Source organism: Dicentrarchus labrax, unplaced genomic scaffold (assembly GCF_905237075.1).
Source record: "Dicentrarchus labrax unplaced genomic scaffold, dlabrax2021, whole genome shotgun sequence".
Classification (NCBI taxonomy): domain Eukaryota; kingdom Metazoa; phylum Chordata; class Actinopteri; family Moronidae; genus Dicentrarchus; species Dicentrarchus labrax.
In genome coordinates this window covers 8,636,961-8,661,813 of record NW_026136706.1, presented here as the reverse complement: position 1 = coordinate 8,661,813, position 24,853 = coordinate 8,636,961, and the positions used below count along the sequence as shown (strand labels likewise).

Here is a 24,853-nt window from a genome sequence, read left to right as displayed (position 1 = left end):
GATTGTTACATAAAGAACAGACACATAAAGAGTAATGATCAGAAGGAAGAAAAAGGACCATGGGAGAGGTTAGAGAGGATTTGTATACACATTTGTAAATATATTTGTGTGTGAGAGAGCGAGAAAGAGGGAGAGATTAAATGTATTGCCCATTTAGCAAAAGCCACTGGTGTACTGTTTTTTTTCCTCATCACATAAAAATATCTACTTTAATCAAAACTCAGTCAACATAGCTGTTATTACAGTCAAAGAAAGCATCAACATTTCAACTTCTGTGACAAAACTATTCAGTAGGTAATGGTATTGTTTGTCAACATGCAGTCATGTCAATAAAAGCTCTTTAATTTTTCAACAACTGTTATTAAAAAGTGAGCCCTGATTTGTGGATTCATTCCTTCTTTTGTAGACAAAGAAGTAACTTTGTTGTGTCATACTTGATGAAAGACAGTCAATCATTCTGGTTGACTGTTATTGACAGTGGGCTTATGTAGCCCTTGCTCTGCAGCTCATAAATCTTAAAAATAAATACAATTTCAATGCAAAAATAGTGTTGTTGTTCATATATGTTTGTACTGTCCGGTCACTGCGCCTTCAGCCTGTCAGCAATATTTGATGATCTTTGAGTCTTTGACCCAGATTTTAGCTTGACGGATTAATGATCAGACATGATCACTCATGTCCCCTGTTAGCGATCTAAAGGTGACCTGACACGAGCGCATGTTACACTCCCACGGTCACCAGTGTCTGTGTGTTTTCCTTTTTGTGTGCACAGAGACGGGGCACGTGTTTTCTTTAATGTGCTCAGTCAAGCTTGTATGATAGCATTATAAGGCCAAAAGAGTGTATGTGTGTGTGTGTGTGTGTGTGTGTGTGCTTGTATTTGTCTCCTTCTGTCCGTTTCATCAAGCCATTCAGTGCCACATGATAACATTAAACACTTAGTATTTGTGCGTGTGTCACTGTGTGTGTGTGTGTGTGTGTGTGTGTGTGTGTGTGTGTGTGTGTGTGTATTCAGTGTCTGTTAGCACCCTTTAGTAGGTCTGGGAAATTAAACAGCTGTTGACCCCCACATCTCGTCCACCGATCTCAGACGCTGTCCATCAGCCAACGCTCCTCAATCAATTAGCGTCCACTAATATATGTGTGTGTGTGTGGTGTGTAGGGGAGGGGGTGGTGGTGGTGGATGCGGTCAACCATCTCATTGAAGCGGCAGCTCCAAATCAAATTTGTGGGCCAGGGAATCAACCCCTCATTTCCCTTTCTCATCTTTCCTTGTTCAGTAAACACACACACAGGAATATAGAAACACAGTGGACATGTTAAATGGAGAATTACAATGTGCATACACATTCAGACATTTACACAATCTCGCAAAAATACACACACACACACACACACACACACACACACACACACACACACACACACACATACACAGAACCTGAGTTTAGTTCTGTTTATTTCCTCATGTTAGATTATTATGGTAATCTGGAGGCTCCAGGTGCTAAATCTACCAGCTGCAGGAAATAGGATTTTACTGGAAGCAATTCCATCCCTCCATCCATCTGCTCACCCCCATCCATCCATCCATCCATCCATCCATCTTTCCCTAGCCAGGGATATTCTGTCTTTACACACCCTTTCAACCCTACTGTCTTCTATTTATTCACTTTATTTGTCCATCCATCTATCCAGCCAGCCAGCCAGCCAGCCAGCAAGCCAGCCAGAAATCCATCTGTCTATCCTTTCCTCACAACCAGACTGAGAAAATAGGATTTTCTCCAGAAAGCAACTGTGTATTCCTCCTTTTCCTCAATCCTCCATCCATTCACATGTTCCTCTATCTCTGCCAGACTGCAAAAATAGGATTTTCCCTGGAAGTAACTCCAATTATTATATCACTCTCCCCCTTCTGGTTCTCATTCCCCCTTCCTCCCTCTCCCCTATAAATAGATGTGTAACTACAACTGTATATTTGTTCCCCAGTAACTCCCTCCTTAATTCACATCATCAAAGTGAAAATCCTTAAGTTTGTCATTTTTAAATTTTGGTTTCTGTAGGTGGAGCTTTTTTCAGTCTCTGCAATTACAGCTTGTGCTTACTTCCCACTTCTAGTTATATTTATTCAAAGAAAGTAAATTACTTCCTTTATGCCACAGGGTGAATCACCATTGTCTTATACCGCAATGAATGAAGCAATATGGACTTTCATTCATGTAAATATTCACTGATGATAACACGTCTTACATGTCTCTACTTGCCTCCACGCCAGCTTCCCTCCTTCACCCAGGCTATTTCCATTTCTCTTGATTCCACTTTCACTCCTTTTAGGTTGTGTTTGGACCAAAAAAGGCACAGTAATAACAACCTTGTTTAATGCATTTACATGCACTTAAGTAGCCTAATCGGGTTACATTAGCGAGTAAGTTGGCTTTCTCCAGTAAGTTGATTTCTTGAATGTCATGTAAACATGTGGTTTCTCTGATCGGGGTAGGGGATTAGAGAAATCCTATGCTACTATTGTTTAAACTTCCTCTGTCCTTCGAGCTCCCAGACCAGGTATAGTCAGATAGGACTGCTAACTAGGCGCAGCTCCTGAACAGTTGTTTTTGTTTTACTGTGACTATCTGACTAATAAAAAGGGGGTTGACTATGGGCCTGTCCTCACGAATATGTTTTTTTCTCAATTCCAGATAAATTTATCGTATAGGCCTCCCGTCCAGACGGATACGGCGGTGTGAAACGGTATTTTTTGGAAACGGGTCCCAGAGTGGTAAAAGCCGAAAACGCCGGATTGCCCGGAGTCGTCAGGACAACGAAACAGATTTTTTTCGAAATCATGACGTATTAGCCCCGCCTCCCTAGCCTTTAACCTCAGCCACTGCCGCTAGACGCGTTATAACAACAACAACAATGGCGGACTACTACTACTTTTTTGTAAACAGCGCATGCTCCATGGCTTCTTTTCCGGTTTTAGTGTATTGGTGTGGCGGTGTCACAGCATCACATACAGGCATGGCATATGTACTACAGCGTTTTGAGTTGTTGTCAGTGAATCCGTGTGGACGCAGATATTTCTGGAAATGACACCATGTTTACGGAGATTTTTTTCGAAACGACATTGTATTGGGTGAGGCCGCGTATTCTTGAGGACAGGCCCTAAGACTCTTCTGAGTGACTAACAGTTAAGTCAGCTATTCAAGGGGAAGCCCTATTTCTGATAATCCTTTAACCTCATATGAAACCAGACTTCCTCGTTTTTGTTTCATCTTCTCACAAATACCATGACGTCTTCTAACTCATTGTTATTTTCAATCTTAAGGCTGAATCCAATATTCCTCTCAATCTCCTTCATCCCTGCATCGCCTCCTTTTCCTGCCTTTTTTTCCCCGTGAAGATACAGGAGTCATTTCTTCATCCCTCAAGCCAACCAACCTTCCATTCCCTGTCTCACTCCTCCTATCGTCAATACTTCTCTCCAAAATAAGTACGGTTGCATAAAGGTCAAAATATTTTCCATTTCAGTCCCCTATAGGAGACGGAAATGTCACCCGTACTGTATATGAGCTTAGAAGAGCTTGGAAATGAGCTGTGTGAAGGCTCAGTGGGAGTCCTTGTGTGTATGTGTGTGTGTGTGTGTGTGTGTGTGTGTGTGTAGTTCAGCGTGTTCCTTTTCTGTCATGCTTATGGTCCACCCTAACCCAAACATGATATTTGCAACTAATAGTCCCCAGGTAGCTTAAAGTAGTATTGAATTATCTGTGTTAAAATCTGTTATTGAAACCCTACTGTGCGGTAAACCTGATTCTGTGTGTGTAATTGAGTATTGTTTCCCTTAATTACAAGCTAAGACAAAAGCCAGATCACCTCAAGGTGTTTACAGTCAAGATTAGCATACAGAGGGTACTGAGGTTGGGGAACAAGTAACTGTCTCTGCCATATAAATTAATGAATAAATGACTGAATGAATGAAATAAGTAAGAAAAGAGTTGTTTGAATGTATAAAGGGAGAAAGAAAGAGAAAACTGTGGGGTGTAAGAAGTAACTCCTGTAAGAAAATGGGGCGAGGGAGAGTTGGAAAGGGGGATGTAGAGGGTATGAATGGAGGAAAAAAGCTTTAAGCTGTAACATGACACAGCATACCCAACGCAGTCTGTGTAATCAGCCCTCTGAGGGGTTAGAAGCCATTTTATCAGTGTTAGGTTTCCTGGCCCATCATCTTATCAATGATCAGAGAGCACTCTGTCTCTGCATTTGTGTCAGTGTTGATGTTGTGTGTGTGATTAAGCCATTGCTGATAATCCTATCAGATTGTGTCGGCTACAAGACAACAAGGGGTTCCCCCCCTGCAAAGAAAAACACTATTATTGCCGCAGCCCAAGGGATCCACTCCTCAGACATACTCACATGTATCCCTAAAGCTGTTGTTACTTATACTGTCATTAGAGAGATGGATGTGAAGATGTTCTGCATCCTGTTTTTGAAAGTATTTGTGTCCTACATACTAGTGACCAGTGACCCGTGTTTCTTTGTACTGTACGACCCAGTGTTACAGTTGAGTGACTTGCCCATAAACAGGTCTGTCTTTTGTTCCTCTCTGACAATACCAGCATACATATGACTGTACTGTCTGCAATTGGAAGGTAGTGGATCGTGAAAACTGTGTGTGTGTGTGTGTGTGTGTGTGTGTTTCCCATACACTAAAGTACAGTTAGTTCCAATTACTAAAATTATATTGGCAGTCCTTTAAATGGAGAAGAATCGGGTGACTAATGAACTGATCTGAAGTAAGAATAATAAAAGAGTGAAGAAAACAATAGAGGAGGATGAAAGGGGGTGAGAGCTGGAAGGGTGTGAAGGAAGAGGAGTGTAAAGGGGGTTTTCTCTCATCGCCCCCCTTTCTCTTCACTCTAAGCTGTCATGTCTTGTAAGACAGTGACTGATGGTGTTAAACACAGACCCTCAGCTGTCACATCAAAACCATGTAACTGTAAAATGTCAACTTTAGCTGAGGAGGGAAAGCGAATCTCTGAAATCAGACAGATGCTGTGGCTTAGTGCCTGTAAGTGCACAGAGATTTTGTTCAGATAGGATCATAAAAAAGCCTTAAATTATTAAAGCTGCACCCAGTTCATGAAAGGTTTTTTTCTTGCCATTCTAAGCACACTGTGTTCAGTTAAGGTGGTCATACAGTCAAACAAAACAAGGTTGGACACTGCATCACCCACCACATTAAAACGTTTTGAGATTAGCTGACTTTCAAGGTGGGACTAAAGGAGAAGGGCCTTATAAAGACAACAGATTGATGATCTGATGAAAGAAAATTTTATATTTACAGGTCACACACATAGGTGCATCTTCCAGGGTATAAAAAAAACACGTTGAATACTGAATGGTAACGCAGAGAGAGAGCCCGTCTATCTGCACTTATCTGTCTCAGTTGTTGTTCAGAATTTGATCCTGATTTTGGTTACGCTCCCATCTCTCCTTTGAAAGCACAATGCCTCTAATTGCAGCCAACACAGAGGTGATCGGTGCAGTTCAGTAGTTCAGATTAAAAGTAATACAAGAAATGTGATGAAAGTGGGGAAGAATTTGCAGTACTCTTGGAGCTTTGTCCATTTTCATACCTCTGTGCCTCTGGCCAACTGCTAACACTGCAGGAAAGTTACAAAAACTGGGCCCCTCAGATTGAACATTGGAAGAAGCTTTTTATCACTTTCAGGTTTAACAGATTGTCTGTAGTGTCCATATAGTGTATATTGCCCTTCATATTATATATTATTATGTATATTTTATATATTTCAACTTCTTTACCAAGAAGATTTAATTGAAAAAGACCTGACATAGTGAGTCTTAATCATATATAGTCTTTGCAGGAAAAACATGCAGTACAAAAACACAATTATACTCCTTTAGACATAGAAGCAAAGTCAATTCCAACTACAATTCCTAGAAAAGTAATTTAGACAACCTCACAACAAACTCAAACTCCCTGGCCAATATACTTACAGTATAATCACTGTTCAGCTAAAAGTCTATTTATGCAGGAAACTCTTTTGTCTCTAAATGTGTCAAACAACAGCTGTGAGAGCATATATTATATTCAACGTTTAGTCTTAAAGATAGTTAACACTTAAGTAATGAGCCAGTAACATTTCAATTACAAGACTCGATATAGGTACAAAGTCAGTTGTCTTTGCAGTGCCTGTCATTTCCCTACTGAGGAGCACTAAGGTGCTAACTGCTGCTGCTGCTGCTGCTGCTGCTGCGCTACCAGCTGAGTCAAACATCCAGAGAGGACATCCTTATCTACAACCACACAGAGAGCAAGAGAGAGAAGAAACAGAGAGTGGGGGCAAGGGAAGAAATTATGGTTAGAGAGAGCGGTATATGAGAAAGTCAGACAGGAGAGACAAGGAAATGGTACAGGATGAAAGAGGCAGGGAGAAAACGCAAGAATAAAGCCAAAAAGGTGTTAAAAAAAAAGAAGAGAGGGAAATAAAGACGAAAGAGAGGGTAAAAGATTAAATGATACAGACAACAAAAGGTAGAAAGAGACAGGCAGAAAATATGGAAAGCTAGGAGAGAAAGCTGGACAACAAAGTTATTAGAAAGAGCAGACATTTTTCACAGATTCAGCTCTGACAGCCTACTGTGATCCCTGGACACTGCTTGTTTGTATGTGTCTATGTATCAGTGAACGTCTGTGCTTGTGTGGCTGTGTGTATATTTGTCTCTCTCTATCACCTCTGTGTCCTTGCTAATAGCTGAGTGGACTCCCTGCAGTCTCCACAGGCTGTACTGTGATTATCACCACTCAGTTGTGCACCCACACAGAAACACACACATGCACATGGACATAGTAGAATAGACACAAATGTTCACACTCAAAAGGGAAGACAGGACAATACATACAGTTTCCGTCAGAAATATGTACATATAGTATACATGTGAAAAGTACATATATTTCCAGTACATGTAATGTGTTCTTGTAATTGTCAGCCTCTCTTTACACGTTCATCTATATGGCTGTGTGTCCGCGCAAGTGTGCATCTCTGCATGTGTGTAAATCTTCACAGATCTGTGTCTATATCTGTACTCTGCTGTGTGTGTGTGTGTGTGTGTGTGTGTGTGCATAGCATGTCTCAGCTCTGCTCCAGCAGTAAATGAGTATGTCAGTGCAGCCCATGTTAACTGTTGACACTCTAATTTACTGTGGCTTCCCGTAAGACCTGCTCAGTAATATGGCTTATTGATGAGGCCACAGGGAGTGTGTACGTGTATGTGTGTTGCATGTGTGTGTTTGCATTACTGAGTGTTTTCAGTGCTTGTGTACCCACAGCGGAGATGAAATATCTGCCGTGCTACAGATAAATATGGTCAGTCCATGGGTGATGTATGCACACATAAATATTTACTCTCTCTGTGTGTGAATGTGTCTGTTTGTGAGACACTTTGATAGCTGTGGGTCAGGTGAAGAGTGAATGTGTAAATGTTTTTATAGGGTGTATACTATTATGTGGCATATTTTGTTTTCCATTGATTAGTTTTTTTTCCTGCATTTGTTCTAAATTCATGACATTACTATTTTGAGAAGAGGAGAGGAAACATGATCAGTGAGCTGGGAGAGCTCTTGAACAGGAAATTGGACAGTGGTGAAAAACAAGACAAAATACAGCCACGGCAGCGTCTCTGGAGTTTGGAGGTGCCAACAGGTTGACACTACACACACAGAATACACCAAAGTGATTTTCCAACTATGCACTCAGACGGACATCGTTTAACTCTCCGACATGCAGACGCATACACAAACATTTATTCATAGGTACACATATGCGCAGAAGTGAGGAGAGGTTGATGGACGCTGAACCGCTGGTCCCTCTGAGATCACCACATTCTCCATGTGCCATTAACCTCAAAGATGGATGGAGGGAGGGAAGCAGTGGTAAAGTGGTGATCAGGTAGATCAGGGGAAATCTTGGAAGGCCGGTAACATTTTGATGACTCTTGTTTTGGAATTGGGTTTCAGAACAGAGGCTCTTATTGGTTTGTGGTTTTCTTTCCAGTGGCCAGGGCTGACCTTATTTTCGGGAACCTGCTTTGGGGGGCCCTTTACAAAACCACTGATTTTGGTGATTAAAAAAAGAAAATGTGCAGGGGGGTCTCAAGGCAGTTGGTCGGACTCCCGAAAGTGAATCCCACTTGGCTCCTGGACAGAAAGAGGGGAAAAGAGAGTGGAGAGTGACAATGTGTGGAGAGAAGACAGGAAAAGGTAAGGAAAGGAAAAAAAATTGATGAAATGCAATGGAAGAGACAAGGACAAATAAATGGGTAAAAAATAAACTAATGTATGAGTAAACAAGGAAGGACAACTTAGAAAGGAACTGGTGCCAAAAATGAGTGATACACAACAGAGACAGTGATGAAAAACTACCAAAATATTTAGAAAGCAATGAAATGAAAGAAACTGATACATAAAATCATTCATCAAATCAACAGACCAAGAAAGAGCGATAGAGGATGCAGTGTGCAGGGAAGGTGTGGACAGGGCCAGTAGTGCTTGTCGACAGGCCAGCGGACAAGTTCTTCCCCTGACGCAGAGCAAGGATCACCTTACCCTCTACTGGTTTCACAGCTCTGTTGCAACACCACACACACACACACACACACACACACACACACACACACACACACACACACACACACACACGTTTTTATATAAATGCATTACTTCAATAACTCCTCTCCATTTAATGTGTGAAACCTCATAAGGCAAAGCAAAAGAAGAAAAGGCAGAAGAAATAACACCAGCTTTGGCACACAGGGTCACGCAGCCTGTCAAAAAATCGAGCAGTTATTAGTAACAGAAAAAACAACACCTCAGTACTAACTCCACTGCTGAAATTATCTCTGATGCTGTTTTTTTATGTCACAAAAATGGCTGCTTAGAATCAAGTTAAAACAAAAAACAAACACAATCTTTATTGTCATTTAAACAAAACTTAATATTGGTTGTTTCGTCTTGACCGAAGATCACCTGGATTATGTAAAAGACTTTACATAGGACAGTGTAGATGGAGCGATGAGGATATGACGTATGAGTAGAATATCAGCTTGTGATCATTGATCATTATGAGTCAGGTTATTCTGGAACACAATCAATTAAATGACACTATTGTAGGTGGAACATAGAATGCAAATGTGTCTCAGGCTAAAAGCAAATTCTGAATCTTCAGCACTATTGGTGGTCCAAGTCCTGCATACCTGGCTGAGGCCACTTTCGGACTCACTTAAGCCGTGCATGAAAAAACCCTGCCCTCTCATTCATTTCAGCATGGCGATACAATGGGGGTGCCAGGTCAGGGGCCTCCTGTGAAACAATGTAGGGTCATCCGGCAAAATAGTTGAAACAGACGCAACTTTTGCTGGACTGCAAGGTGTCGTCATGCAGCAAAACGCTGTGGTGGCAAGTGCAAACATGGTAGATTACTTTACTCCTGTCTCACATATTACTCAAACTGGACTTCGTGGGTTGTATTTCATCACTGTAATGCTGAGTTAAGATATTTGACAAGAGTGGCAACACATAAATATAGCCCAACAAATTCATCTTAACATACTCTGACATAAGAACTTTGCAGGTAGCTTTCAGTGAGGGAAAAACACAGAGGGACTGTGTGTGGGCACGAGGAGCATTTCTGTCCATTTCCCTAAAATGGATTTTCGGTGATGTCACTGGTGAATTCTGGGAAACCCAGTCTTCTGCTTGGCAAGCAGAAAAGGTGTCATGGATTAGCATATCCTAGTTTCACAACATACTGTTGTAAGTTATACAGAAGAATGCGTGAAGGGAAAGTCCAGAAGGCTTGAGTCCATGTGGCGAGTTGGTGTGAATTCAGAAAGATTCTCATAAGTTATTGCTTACTTTATCTGTCCGAAGTCTCGCTGCCAACTGGTGGATACTGAGATTTAAGGTACTTTTTACATTCAGCATGCTCTGTTCCTCTGTGAAACCAAAACCGGAGCTACATTTTTACTCAATATTTCACTTCAGCTAAAGGACTAAATGCCTTTCTGCAGATAAAAAAAATAGAAAAACAAAAGTTAAAAAAGGCAGTTTTCTGTTTCAAAAAAATCTAAATGACAAGATTAAAAGATTTAACAGTACTAGTATTATGTGGTACTGTTCTGGGACTCATCAGGTAGATTCCTAACAGCCTGGCATGTCTTCCTCTTCTCTATTGGTCAAAACAAGACATTTCTAATAACTGCGGCTCTGTGGAATGTTACATTGATATTAGCATCTGCTCTCATCACTTGACAGATTCCAGTTGGCCAGGGTGGGTTTAGTTTCAGTGGAAAGACACAGGACGAGGGGAGCAAGAGGGGAGAGAGGTACAGGTTACAGAGGTCGAACGACTAGAGGGACCCAAGGAATGAGTAGGGTGACTATTACTCTCTCACTTTCACACACACACACACACACACACACACACACACACACACACACACACACACACACACACACACACACACACACACACACACACACACACACACACACACACACACACACACACAGGCTAGCCATGGAAAAAGAACTTAATACCTTCAGACCTCCAGAGATGTTAGGAAACATCTGAGTGACAGTTTGATGGTGTGTATGTGTGACTGCGTGTGTGTGTCACATGTCACTGTCCTGAACTGAAACCAGTGATTCACCTGTCTACTGGTAATTGTAGGCCTATTACAGTAAAAGTAAAACTGATCAGAAAATGAGAATATGGAGGATTTACCTCCTTTACCACCCACGGCTGTGGTCAAATAAGTAATCATATGTCATTGTTTAAGATTCTTTGATCTTAGAAAACCTCACAAAAAGTTGAAGGGGATATAAATAATTGTCACATGATGTAAAAAAAAAGCAAAAAAAAAAAAGCATCAGCATTTGTGTGATTTTCTTTTCTGTCATTAAAGAGGTTTAAAAGAGATTTTCTTCCCACAAGATAACTCGGTGCGCAATGTGATTTTTACTGAGCGGTCAATGGTGAGTTCAGCTGTGTCATTATGGCCTGCGTGTGTGCATCTGTGTGTGAATGTGTGTAGGGTGTGTCCTGGGAAGCCATAATGAGAGCCAAGGTTTGGTTAGTTTTTCAGACCACAAGCTTTGGTGTCGCTACAGGCCCTAAAACACACCTCCTACTGACATCCACTCTATATCATACTGCTGAGTGAGAGAGAGAGAGGGAGGGAGGGAGAGAGAGAGAGAGCTGATACAGTAGAGCCAGTTTTAAACACTAAGTGTACAGAAATTCAGTCAACTTAAATGCATCCCCTCCCACCCCACTTAAATTATCCCCTGGCTATTTGCCATTCAACCCCATGTCTGTGTCTGTGTGTCTCAGCATTGTATTGCTGTCCATATCTTCCTCCCCTTGTTTAGATTCTGTTTGCCACTGACCCATGTGCCCTTGGTAAACAGCTTTGTGCCCTGGCCTGCAGACAAGTGTGTGTGTGTGTGTGTGTGTGTGTGTGTCTGTGCATTTGAACAAAGGTGTGTTCATTTTTGCATCCAAGAGCTAAAGAATTGTTATCATAATTGCTGCTCTGCATGACAAGTAAACATGTCTTTTTCACAGAAAATAACATTCTGATGTTAATTTTCATAGTAAGTCAAATATTATTAGTAATAAATAGGACAATTGTGATCAGTTTATATGTGCACATGGTCAGTGTTTCCGCTGCACTTCTATAAACCAGCACCAGGTTCCTTTTAAAGCTCCCAGCACTACTACAAAGCTCATAAAGCTGTGCTGTGGGCCTCTTCTTTCCCTGTTTTCTGCCTTTCTTCTCTCCACCTCCTGCTCTTTAATACTAAAGACAGAGAGTAAGGTGGAGGAAGAAAAGAGAGAGCTGGGAATGAAATAAAAAAGCATCAAGAAAGAGAAAGGAAATGGGTGAGAAACAGAAAGAAATTTGGTGTAAATGAATCAGAGGGAGAAAGTGGGTAACATATAGGAAGGTAAGAGAGGGTGAGGCAAAAAGAGAGAGAGAGAAGGGAGTGAGAGGGAGATGAAACTGCTCTTTAATCAGTGAGGGTTCTATGTGGAGGCGGGCCAAGGTGCCTACTGTAATCCGATACAGGCTCGCGCGCATGGCGTGCACGCACCCCGAGGCAGGGGACTGAGTGAGCAGTCCTGATCGCTGCCACAAACCGGCGGAGATCGGAGGGGAAGGAGCGCACTGCCGGAGCTGCCGGGAGAGGGAACGAACAGAGAGAGACAGAGAGAGAGAGAGAGACACACACATATACTGTCAAGTAGAGAGAGAGAGAGAGGGAGCGGGCATAGAAGAGCGTGTTTCAGCGAACAAACGCACAGTTTGCAGGAGGAGTGCGGAGAGGCTGCACGTTTATTTTCTCCCGATCAGTTTTACGCACGCCGGAGCCAGGAGATCTTGTGGTCTCTTTTGCGCAAGAGCAAACTGTTACCGGGACAGTGTATTAAGAGGGAAATCGATGGGGAAATATTTCCTTCTTTCGTAATCACATGTGCTTTTACCAGGTAAATGCGCAATTGGGAAGAGAAACCACAGCAAAATATTTTGGGATATTTTATCGAGACAAGGAGGAAACACTTTTTTTTTCAGCTTTTGGCAAACTTAATGCTTGTCGGCACATGTTTCTGTTGGTTCCCGGTGGTTTCAACCAGTGATTTCTACTGTGTTTGAAATTAATGATTTTGTCTGTCAACCAGTGTGTCGGCAAGGTTTATATTCCCCACGCGCGTTGTGACTGACTAGGGGACACAGTGCTACCGACTGCGCGCACCGCAATGGATTTTGAGGGTTTAAAATGTGTTTAGAGTAGAAGTCGCGCTGATTTCAGATCAATTTGCGCAGAGTATTTTCACCAAGAGAAGAAGCACACACCGAGTCGTGCAAACAGTGTGAAAACATTGTTCATAACCAGCGCGACATTCTTGGAGAGCCTGGTGAACGCAACCCGGCATTGGTGGAGGATTTCGGGCACTGATTGTGTTGCGCTTCAAAGACATACAGAACTGTGGAAAAGGAGAGGAAAAGCGGACTTTGGACTGCAGCTTTGTCTCAGATATACAGAATAAAACAACAGAGGAGGAGAAGAGGTGTTTTTTTCTCCACATCCAGGGAAAAAAGATGGATTTATTCATATGGCTCTGTGGATGTTTACTGGCTTTTCTCTTGCCTTCAGCAATCAAAGCAGAGGAAGGAGGTAAGTTTGACACTTTTGCTGCCCGCTCAAATCGCACTGTCACACGTAGGTGTTAGATAGATCACCCCGTTTTTTTTTTTTTTGATTTTCCAAATCCACATCACAAATAGAGAGTCTATAAAACGCAGTGGAGATGGGCTGTTGTTTCCCCGTCAAACCAAAATGTGTAAAGAAAGTAAAACATTTTTAAGGAAACCAAAATCATTACGTGTTTTGTGAGGGTCTACACTAGCCTTCACTTTTCAGATAATGTGTTCATCATTATAGTGCCGAGGTACATTGATTAGTTCAGTTTGAGCACAGTCTCTCACAGAGAGAGAGATCCCTGCTGCAAGATGTCATCTTGTCTCAGAGGTGGAAAGGTTAAGATTAAAAAAAAGTAAGGAAACAACTTGTAATGAATGATCGACGAAACGAAATCTGTTAAAATACATTTCCCGATAGACATTTGCGCTAGGGTTAATGCGTGATGTCGCCCGTTTCTATTCGCGGACAACTTACTAACAAGATGGTTTTGCAGATAAGTATTATCAACACCTACAACGTTTCTATGGTCCCACTCCAAATGCTGTGAGCTTTCTGTAGCTTTATCAATATCAATCCTCAGGAGAGCTGTTCAATAAAGAAAAAAATCTGTATAACGTTCCTATAATATTCCTATCAGGACTAATGTCAGTGCCAGCGGTCTGTGAGGCAGCTGCTCAATACAGTTTATAGTGACTTTATCGCTCTTGTTTTATCTCTTAAGGTGTCACTATGATGTAGTCTTATGACATTCATAGAAAGCCTTTAACCCCGATGCTGGGAGCTGCATGCAACAGGGCTCTCTTTTCAAATGTCACTGTCGATTGTGCGAGGAGGTGGCGGCTGTCTCCGTCTACCGGGGGCCAGCACCGGCGCTCTAGACGCACGGAGGTCCCGTTACATCATGCCTGCAACGACCGAGGCTGCGGAGGTCTGTCTCTTCCCCAGTCCGTGTGCGGGATGGGGTTTTGTAGCTATGAGCAGTTTACCTTCGCACATACGCACAGGCTCTGACGTGAGAAACGGTACAAAATCTGCGGTTTATATTCGATTAAAAGTGGCTAGGCAAATTGGCACGCTCATTGCGCGGGTCTAATGCAAATCACGTTGGTATTTGTACATTTTAAGTCAGCATTAAACAATCTTTACGCACACGGCAAACACTAAAGCTACTCTTTCATGCCTTGAGCTCCTGTGCTGCACAGGCTGGAGAAAAGTGCTTTAGTGTATACCTACCTGTAGTGACTCCAGGTGAAGGCATCAAATGCCACTTAAATTCTCTGTTAAGCGGCCACAGGTGGGCGTTTATGGGTAGTTTGAAGTGTCTCAGCCAATGAGAACAAAGGACCAGGACTAGTTACTTTATAAACCAAATGAGTTTTAAGAAAAGGCAATTTACATACAGCAGTATTCGACTTCCTGTCTTGGATTTGTAAGAAAAAAATGTAATTTTTTTTCTCCTTTCAAAGAGACTGGCAGCCTCAACTACAGTGCTCATGACAAATTATTCACCACAAACACTCTCATTGCCTTTAATAGTTTCTCATAGCTGCAAAAACGAGAGAACTTGGCGGAATCATTTTTTAAATCTCACCTCAAGGCCCATTTTATGCTTTGAGAGAGAGGGGAAGCTGTGGAGAAGCTGGTTGCATTCTAGGTTTTATTCATTTAGAGCTTATTCAGGAGGCAAGCAGGGCTTTTGCAGATCTCATGACTTGGATTGAGTGGCCTGTCTGCCAAATGTTGTTTTGGAGAAAAACAGAGAGCACAGTGGAGGCTTTCTTTACGTTCCATTTCACCTCTGATGTGAGGAGATGGAGCAAACTGCTATGTGTGGAGATTTAAACTGAAATCTGAAAGTCAATTTGGGCAACTGGGAACAACCAGTTGGGGTGATGTCACCTCTAAATGTTTAGATTTACACAAATAATCGATAACCACTGACATTGTTTGTAGAAACTATAGTATTTCTGACCAACATTTTAGTAGGAAGTGAGGAATGTGATTCTATAGCACAGCAAAAATACAAAGGGAAGTTGTGGTGAGTAGAAGAGGGTTTGTTCATCTCCAACCAACCGTCATCATTGTTTTTCTTTAACCACGACCACAATCTTTCCCCAACATTCAAAGATACTGACAGATGTTTTTTTTCATATAAGCACTTGTTGATATACGGTTATTTTTCTGAGAACAGAGTATCTGTTGACAAAAGCTGAACCTTCCTTTTTCTGGGGACTCCCTGAAGCTTCCTTTCTGTTGGCACAATGAGAACCACTGGAGCACACATGCTCAGCAGTAGGCTGTGCAGGATGAAGCTTCCTCAGCAGTAAACTTTTACAGATGCCTCTGCTCCGTTGTCTCCGGAGAGATGAGCAAGGACAGCACAGTGAGACTAAGAAGTGTATATATAGAGAGAGACAGGAGGGAGGGATGGAAGTACAGGGGGGAGGAAGCAACAGAGACTGAAACAGGCAGAGAGAAGCTGCTAAAAGAAGTGAACGAAACGGAAGAATGATTTTTAGCCTCGCTGTTTGATCCTGTTTCTTCATTCCGTTTGATCACAGCTGTGCCTGGAAGGGAGATAAACGGACATAATTGGCCACTCAAGACCAGCTGTCTGCCTCTATAGTGTCTCTGCTGAAATATGCTGGATGATGAAACAGGCTTACTTGGTGCACAGTGTGAGAATTAAGCCAGCAGTGGGGTGAATTGCCCACAGGTATGCACTAAGGACTGGTTTATGAGACTGTTTTTGATGGCTTCAACCAAACCAAAGTTTAAAAGTACAATACAGAGGGGAAGAGAGTGTTTGTCCAGCTTTTGGGGTGAAAAAGTAAATTCAATCTATATATAGGGTTTGACATAGGTTTAAGGGTCACAAATTCTGCAAATGAACAGTATGGCTGTACAAGCCAGAGGAGGCTGGATGTTGCTTTTAATTATTGGCTCATTGTATTGCAGAATTTTGCTACTGTATATGTGTCCTGAGTGTGACTGGGCTTTCTAATATATTCGCTAGCCTTAAGCTTTAGCCCCACTTCTGCTTGTTATAATTAAATGTCATATTGGTGTGGGTCATAATGCTTTGTAAGCTCCAATTGGCCATCAATAAAACAAAGCATCCATGGGATTTGTTGATACAATGTTTTCGCTGACAACATAATGAATTACCTCGCTGCCACTAACTCAGTCATTCTGTCTCATTACCTTGTGTTGGAAAAGATCAGCTATTACCCAGCAATACTGTAGATATTATATCCTATAAATATGCATTTAACTGTATTTGTTCATTTCCATCTGTGTCTTGTAATCTTGTGTTTCCATGGATAATTACTCATTAGTGCATATGAAGATTGGCTAGGGTATAGAAAGGCTGGTAATACATTAGCGTATTATGGCAAGTCAAATAACAGAGTATGAAAGAGTGAAAGAATGAATGTTCAATGTTAGGAGTGAAATATATTGCAGAAGCTATAAAAAGAAAGGGCAATTAGTTCCTCTGAAAGCAGCTCATCCATACATGTTTGTCTGTGCCATATTTTCTTGTAATTTTCTATCTAAGTGAGTTTATCACTGCTGCATTATCAGATGTGTTAGATGATTCACTGGCATGGGCTTGTGAACTTTCATCCCAGTGAAGCGCACTGACAGAATTAAGCAATAAAATGGGTGAACAGAGATGGAAAGTAAAAGAAAGAAATGGAGAGAGCAAGGAATCATGAGTATTTTGTAGAGCAAAAGAGACAGGGAAGGGGCGAAACAGAGAGGGAGAGAGCGTAAGAGGGCATTAGCGAAATAAGAGGAAAGCAGCAGAGTGTGAAGCAGTAGTTGAGTGGAGCCACCTGCAGTAAACCAACCCAGATTTATTCCTCCCCTCTGTCAAGCACAGGAGGGTTTCTGGCCAGGGTAAAGCATATTGTTAATAAATAATCTGATTATAATATAGACAAAATATATAATTATCTAAATAATTATCTTGAGGAGAATGAAATTACATTATAATTGAAGGAATGATTTGGCGATTGATTCTTTTTCAGTGTCTGCTGGCGTAATAGTCAATCTTATTGAAACCATAGCACAAACCACCTGTTCACAAAGAGGTCATGAAATGAATTCAACTCAGATCACATCCCTTTATCGTGATGGTCAGATTTCAATCTTTGAATGTGACAAATTACTATGCTAATCTCTGGCAGGTGACACAGGTGCTGGAGACTTTCTTCAAATTTCATTTTAATTATCTTGCAGGTAACAGGTGTTTTCCAGCAGGTTTCCGGGATTAAGGGCTATCCTTATTCATCATGTGACTCAGACTGCCGTGTTTTTTCCACTTTCTCTTTTTTAAGGCACATGCAAGTAATAATACATCTCAAGAAAACCCATTTAAATTAGCCATACAAAAAACAAAATGTGAATTTCAAATGAGGACATTAGTCTTCCCATCATTAGAATAATAGTGGTTTAACAACAGCGGGGCTGGTCCACTGACATCAACAACCTAGTTTTCAGTGAGCGAATAAACATTAAGCTAATTAACCTTCGGCACAGTCTCTCTTTCTCCCTCTCTCTCTTTGTCTCTCCCTCGTCTGTAAAAGGGAAAGGACAATTAGTGGGTCCAGCAGGATGTTCTAATTACAGTTATCATGTCATTAGTAAACTGTTAGTATTTTAGTGTCTTCATTGGCCATTGGTAATGACTGGAGTAATTAGAGAGGATGGGGGGAGATCAGTGTGTGAGTGTGTGTTCTTGTATTTGTACGCTTCTGAAAAAAATAAATGTCCTCAGAGGGAAGGGGAGATCATGGAAATCTTTCAAATGAGAACATTTGCCTGTCCTCACTTCTTTTAAAACCTTCACCGACAAAGAAAAACGTGTTTGTGTGTAAGCTAAGCCTTCTGTGTCCTCACCAGTCCCTCCAGAGCCGTGCCGTGCGAGGCCACAGGTTGTTTTCCTTTTTCTCTCTCCCTTCACGCTGAATCATCCTATTGTTTTCCTCTTTTCATGGCACTTCACCTCTCCTTTAATAGCGCTCTCTGTCTCTTTCGCCACACCTCCCTCTGTCAGTGTTTTCCCTCGCTCCGTTAAGAAACCTCCGTCACCTTCTTTTCGCCCCACTTTGCCACGGTGGGAAAATCTTTTTACACTTTCATCCACTTATTGTTTTTTTTACTCTCGTCTATTCTGTCTGACTCTGTCAATCTATGCCGGTCTATGTTTTCTCATCCGTGTTCTCTCTGCCTGGAAACAAATAAAGCTCAACAGTTGGAAATCCATTGACACGGTTTGTTAGAATTACTTCAATCTCAAAAGGCTGATTAAGTAGACTGCTTTTACTATTTTTTTTTATAGTTGCTTAAAGGAATACACCAGATTTATATTCCATTGAGAAATTCTTTACATTAAAATGTCTGTAGTATATTAGGTTGAGTAATAACTGACTCCAAAGTTAGAAATGTTTTGGTAATTAAAGGTCCACAGTAAACAACACAAAGCAAACATTTTCAAACTAAAACCCGAAGATGCAGCCAGGATTGTGTTTGGATGTAGTTAAGTATGCAATCTGTAGTCATACAGTGACTAGTTAAATGGTATCTGAAGTATTTTTTTAAATAAGACATGCCCAAATGACTTTTTCATGGTGCCAGGAACCTACTGTACCAATAGGCTACCTGTGCTTAACCTTTTTTTATACAGAGTAGATTAGCCTGTTAACTGAAAACTGAAACAGGAACAGGGATGCAGAAGAATCCCGGTATCACCTGAATTATCTTCAGGTTTAGCATAGCACTTGACCCCATGTTCACTGGTATGATTAAAGGTAAACTTGAGTAGGAATTCATAAACACAGTGTCAACGGAAGTTAATGGGAGCAGATAGTAGCAGAGGGCCCTTCTGCTGTACAGGGCATCAAAAACAGATAGTAATGCAGGGGCCCTTTAAAGGCTCCTGTGATTATAGTTGGTAGAGAGAGACTGTTCTCCCGCATAAAAATTACAACAATTTCAGCAAGTGCCCAAAACGACATATGTTAACGTTCAAGTCACAAAGCCCTGTTGCTAATGTAATAATTATGCCCAGAGCAAAGGGGGAAGTAAGGTTATAGTTAGCAAACAAGTCTAGCTGGGGGTAGTGTTGACCACAGACATGTTATACTGTCAACAGAAGCCTCAGATCCAAAAATACCTTGATGTGTTTTTCCAGAGAAACACCTTTTTTGACATTTAATTTGGAGAACTTGGAGGAAAGTGCACCTACATGCTGCATAGCTTACATTTAACACAGCAAACTTTGTCTGCTCCGACTAATCCAGCCATGGGAGCATGACTTGTCCCACACAGATTCATTTTACCTAAAACTCTTCCTCTCTAGTTATTCTTGAACATTATATCTACCTTTTTATATCACACTGCTCTCTTTGCCCCCCTCTTCTCTTTGTCATACTTCACTTATCTTTTCAGCTGCTCTCTCTGTTATTGAATCTTAAATCTTCTACTGTATCTTCCTTTTTACATTGTCATATTCTCTCTCTGCTCTCTAAAGCCCCACAGATCAGTTAATGTCTGCTCCTGAGTTGAAAAGCTTGTTCTCATGTCAGTTCTTCTTTCTGTATCACACACTCATCCTTTTTCTTTTCTTTCTTTTTTTTACGAGTCCTTGTCTCTCTTCTCTCCATTTTCCCATCACTCCTTTAGTTTCTCATATCCTTTGTAGTTCTCCACCACCTCTCTCTCTCAATGTTACCAACATACAAACGTGCACACACTCTTTTTCCTCTGTTGTTTTCCACTGTGGCTTAATGCAGGGCACCTGGAGAAAAGCACAACCCCACCTGTTTGTGTGTGTGTGTGTGTGTGTGTGTGTGTGTGTGTGTGTGTGTGTGTGTGTGTGTGTGAGTGCGAGTGCGAGTGTTGTATTTTCTGTCCAGTGAGCTTTTCTGAGCTGCTGACTTTCTCTTTTCAGATGATGAGAGACAGATGTTCTGGCATTACTCTCCCTTTCTTTCTTTTCGTGCTGCTCTGCCTCCTTCTCCCTTTCTTTTACTCTCCTCTCTCTTTCTGTCCATTCCTGAGGTTTCCCAGGTTTCAGTGACTAAAAGTGCCTTGGTTTGGTTCCAAAGGAGACATTTCAGCCTGTTATTTTCAATGTTCCTTATATTCCCAGAGTCACACAAGAGCTTTTTCTTACACATGTATCTGTATTTCTACCATTTAAGGCAACAATGCTTGAAAAAAAGTGTTTTGTGAGTGCTTCATGATGCTGGAACCAAGTCATTCTACTGAAAATTCATTGTAAACTGTAAAAGAAAATACATAGAAATCAATGAGAAAATTAGCGTTTTTCCCTCCAGTTTTGATGCAGATGGTCAAAGTATATTGATTGATAAATTCCATTGACCTGTTTCCAACAAGGTCACAAAAATTAGAATGTGAGACTCACTGCAGTGATTTGTGTATTGGGGCCAGTGTTGGTGGATAATAAGTTGATCTGCCAAAAGCTTTGCTCTTAACAAACTCTCTGGTTAGTTGGGTGAAACACACTTTCATAAACAAACAACTAATTCACTAATGCTTTCATTATGCACTCTGGCCAATGGAATTGAACCCGGACTATGGTCCATCACATTAGCAAAGTTCTCGTAAACTAGCAAATTGATTGCGACAGCCTGAAAAGTGTCTCTTTAGAGTCAAATCAGACTCCCCGCTCAGAGGGAAAATGAATCTGTAAGAAAGCTTAGAAACAAGGTCAGAAAATTTGCATTTGGGGCCAACAAACAAGGATCTAGATCTAGTTGAAAAGCAGCTCCATGTAGAAGCGTGTGTGCTTTTGTTTGTATTTTGGACTTTGTGCAATAGTTTGTGTGCCCTATGTTGCTGTGCATGCATTTCCGAACACGTTTTATTACATTTCTGTATTGGTGCATCTGTGTGTGTGTGTGTGTGTGTGTGTGTGTGTGTGTGTGTGTGTGTGTGTGTGTGTGTGTGTGTTGAGGTATGTGGGGAAAAGTTGCTGAATAGGTGTTATCAGGATGCAATACTAAACGTGGCAGAGAGCCATAAATAATGCAGTGACCTGTCTTATATCCCTGCTTGACTGCTTAGCACCGTTTACTGCTACTTATTCTGTGTGTGTGTGGGGGGGGGGGGATTCACCGATGTCTAAGCCAGATTGGAATAAGTGATGTTCAGCGGTTTGTGCATTTGTTGTGAATATGTGGTCTAAATACAACTTCTCCCTGAAGATCACGGACACTCATGTGGTTGAGAGTGAAACAGTTTTGTGTGAAGTCTGTGGTCAAGAGGAGGAAATGTTTGCGTCTCCTGTGACGATTTTGGTTTATTTCGCTTTTGATCTTATTTCTGTAGGTCTGGCCATGATTTCATCAGCGGTTATGATAACATCTGTACTGATCAGCAGTTAGCTGAAATCTGGCAACACAGTGGAATCTGTAAAACAAAGATTCTTCCTCTCAGCACACAATAGTAATCTTGATAGTCTCTTCTTCGCCTTTTTTCTCCTCCGTCCCCCCCCCCCTCCCCTCTCTCTCTCTCTCTCTCTCTCTCTCTCTCTCTCTCTCTCTCTCTCTCTCTCTTTCTCTTTCTCTCTCTCTCTCTCACTTTTACCTGTTTGATAATTCTTGACATGAATTCAGGCTTTTCCCCAACTCAGCATCTCCTCTGTTCTGACACACAGACATTACACTTTCTTCCCAGCATGCAGGTCAGGGGTGCTGTAGTGTTGAATACAAATTAGCAATGCTATAGATTTACTTTTTGGAAGCTGTGTTTATGCGGTTTCCTGGTAAATACACAGAAAGATAGCAGTTAGTTGTCCCTCCCTAAAAGAAACCGATCTGTTACTGGAGGAACTCTACATTATAATGACTGACAAGCTCAGCCTCAGCATGCTTTTAATGTGTGTGTACGTGCATGAACCAAAAACAAACTATATGAACTTCACGCAAACAGGATGGGATGTCACACATGCACTCATCATCTCAATGTGTGTCACTTCCTGCTCTGTTTGGAAGTGATAATCGTTGAACGACGTTGTGTGTGTGTGTGTGTGTGTGAGTGTGTGCGTGTGTGTGCGGAGATTGATAAACCCTTAAAGTAGAGCAGACACAATATGTCTGCCTCTCCATCACACCAGCTGTATTAATCAGACACTTGGAGGCGCTGTCTTTATCGGCTACATGCCAGAGGTGAAGAGAGGAGAGGAGAGAGTAGTCACTCTGAGTAACACATCATCACATTTTTTTCGTCAGAAAATATAATAATAATCTAGATAAATGTATAAATCTGACATAGTCTTCATAAACAAAAACAGACATAAACTTCACAAAAGTATGTTTTATTGTCCTGGATTTGCTTTTTGATTGCACGTTCATATTATTGTGTCTAGCCCTCTGTGTATCCACTGGTTGGTTGAGAAGATGATAACATTAAGAGTAAAGTAGTCCTCTATAAAAGAAAGAGTAAACCTTCACTGTGTCTCATCCAGGGACTGAATCTAATGAAAAGACATCTTCTCATTTTAAGATATCGCAACAACAACTGCGTTATGAGTCCCAAGCAATAGATTATTAATCTGTTTCATTTCTCTAACAACCCTAGATGTTTTCCCCTTGCATCGCCTCTGCATAACCCAGATTTTTCATAAGAGACAGTTAGCTAAGCGCTGTGCTAAAAGTGGTGTTTGGCTGATGGTGCTGTGAGATTCCAGAGTGGTTAAACACTAATCCAGGTGGTGCTGAGATGAAATGCGTCTGGCCGGGTTACATAGGCCTTGTAACTCCACTCCTGTATTACTGTATGTCACCAGGGAGATTGGAAACAGATAGGAGGAGATAGACAGGACTAGTTTCACAGCATGACGGAGGAAGGAGAGACATTCAGAGGCAGAGAGATTGAGAGAGAAGCACAGGGGTGATCACTAATTGTTTGCAGACAGTGTGAGGTAGACACCAGATATAGATGCCAAAGTGTCAATCACTTTGTGCAGAGATCTGACCTCCACTTTCATCTTCTATTGCTGACTCTTGAGTGTATATTTATCAACCCATGTGCATATATATTTGTAGGCACGATAAAAAAATTTTAGATTCTGCAAGTTTATTTTACCTTCCTATTTGGATTTATTTAGAAGCTGGTGTTAGATAAAGTGTTTATGCTGTGCGTGTGTGTGAATGTTTGCATGTGTGACTCTTCTCAGAGTAGGTTTACAGTAGCCAGTCTATTTAAAGCGTTAAGATATGCTGTATTCTGCTGAGTAGTTTGACTTGGCTATGTCACCCTACTCAGCACAGTGGCGATAAATAAAACGTCATAGCGAAGAAGACTAGACGGTGGCACAGACCAAGAAGTTACACAATGTCTTCACACAGTTTTATTTTTGCTCTTTATGACGTAGGTTTCTTGAGGCGCATTTAGCTCTGATTGAAACAATAATATAGACGGTCAGAAGCTTGATTGTGAGTTTGTTTTCTTTCATAAACAGGAAATTATCAAAGGGGTTGCTTACCAGCCAAATACTTCCCATCAAGCAGCCGACATTCACAGATGCTGTTTTTATTAGGACAACCTGGTCCACTGTGGCCACCATTCTACCCAAAATATTTGTTGAAAATGCATCTGCTTTGGTCCAAATGTACAGTGTAATCACAGTCTTGTGGCTAAATAATTACTCAGATAAAGTACTTCTTCATTTTCTGCCTTCACTAAGACTACATTTAAGTTGCCACAGTCTTTTGTCTGCAGACACTGAAAGACATTTATTATTACGTATATTATATCAAATTGGTGGAGTGTTATTTTGGGGATGTTAAAGGAGCAAACTAACAACCCCAGTTCTTGAGTCACTTCTGGCAGATTGTGGCTCATACGGTTCCATTGTATTGGAAGTGCTTGGACTTAACAAAGATGGTACTCAGTGTATCCACCATGATGGTTTAACTTAAGTTTCGCAGCTCTTAAACAATGAAGAAGTTCAGTTCATGGAGAAAGTCTGGACAATCCATCAAGAAGCACATCCAGCCTGGTGTACAATAGATGCCATAGATGTAATACAGTAGAGTTGTGTGTGTTATGTCGTTGGGTGTCACAGATATATATGAGTTACCCATCAATGTCAGTGTACATCTGCGGCTCTGAATGAGTGGCATTGTGTATGACAAAATACAGACGTATGACTGCCGACAAGTGGATCCGCTCTGTGACAGTAACTGTGGCATCTGGAGGTCTTGTTCACTGTGTGTGTGTGTTAGTGTGTGTGTGTGTGTGTGTGTGTGTGTGTGTGTGTGTGTGTGTGTGTGTGTGTATTAGTCAGAATGGGTCAGAATGGAGTCTTTGTATGTCATGATGCTGAGTTGACCTTTGATACCACATCCACATAGACACATACGCAGACACACACTTCTTTGTTTCTCATATCCTGTCTCTGCAAACACACCTCTTATCTGCTTTTTATCCATTTTGCTTCTTTTTCCCAGTGTGAAAGCATGAACGTTGACATCCGCCTGGTCAGTCATGATAAGCAAACAACATCGACCCTTATGATACTCTAGACTTATATCT

General features: G+C 41.4%; 1 protein-coding gene across 3 annotated transcripts in view; it reads left to right on the top strand.

Annotated features, from left to right (window-relative positions):
* The first annotated feature begins 12,206 nt into the window (after window positions 1–12,206).
* The window catches only part of LOC127366021 (neuropilin-2), a 95,264-nt gene continuing 82,617 nt past the window's right edge, over window positions 12,207–24,853 (top strand). For all 3 annotated transcript variants that reach the window (XM_051404699.1, XM_051404697.1, XM_051404698.1), the window contains exon 1: window positions 12,207–13,255. In XM_051404699.1, the coding sequence (XP_051260659.1) occupies window positions 13,180–13,255 (76 nt within the window). In that variant the 5' untranslated portion in view covers window positions 12,207–13,179. The remainder of the gene's footprint in view (window positions 13,256–24,853) is intronic.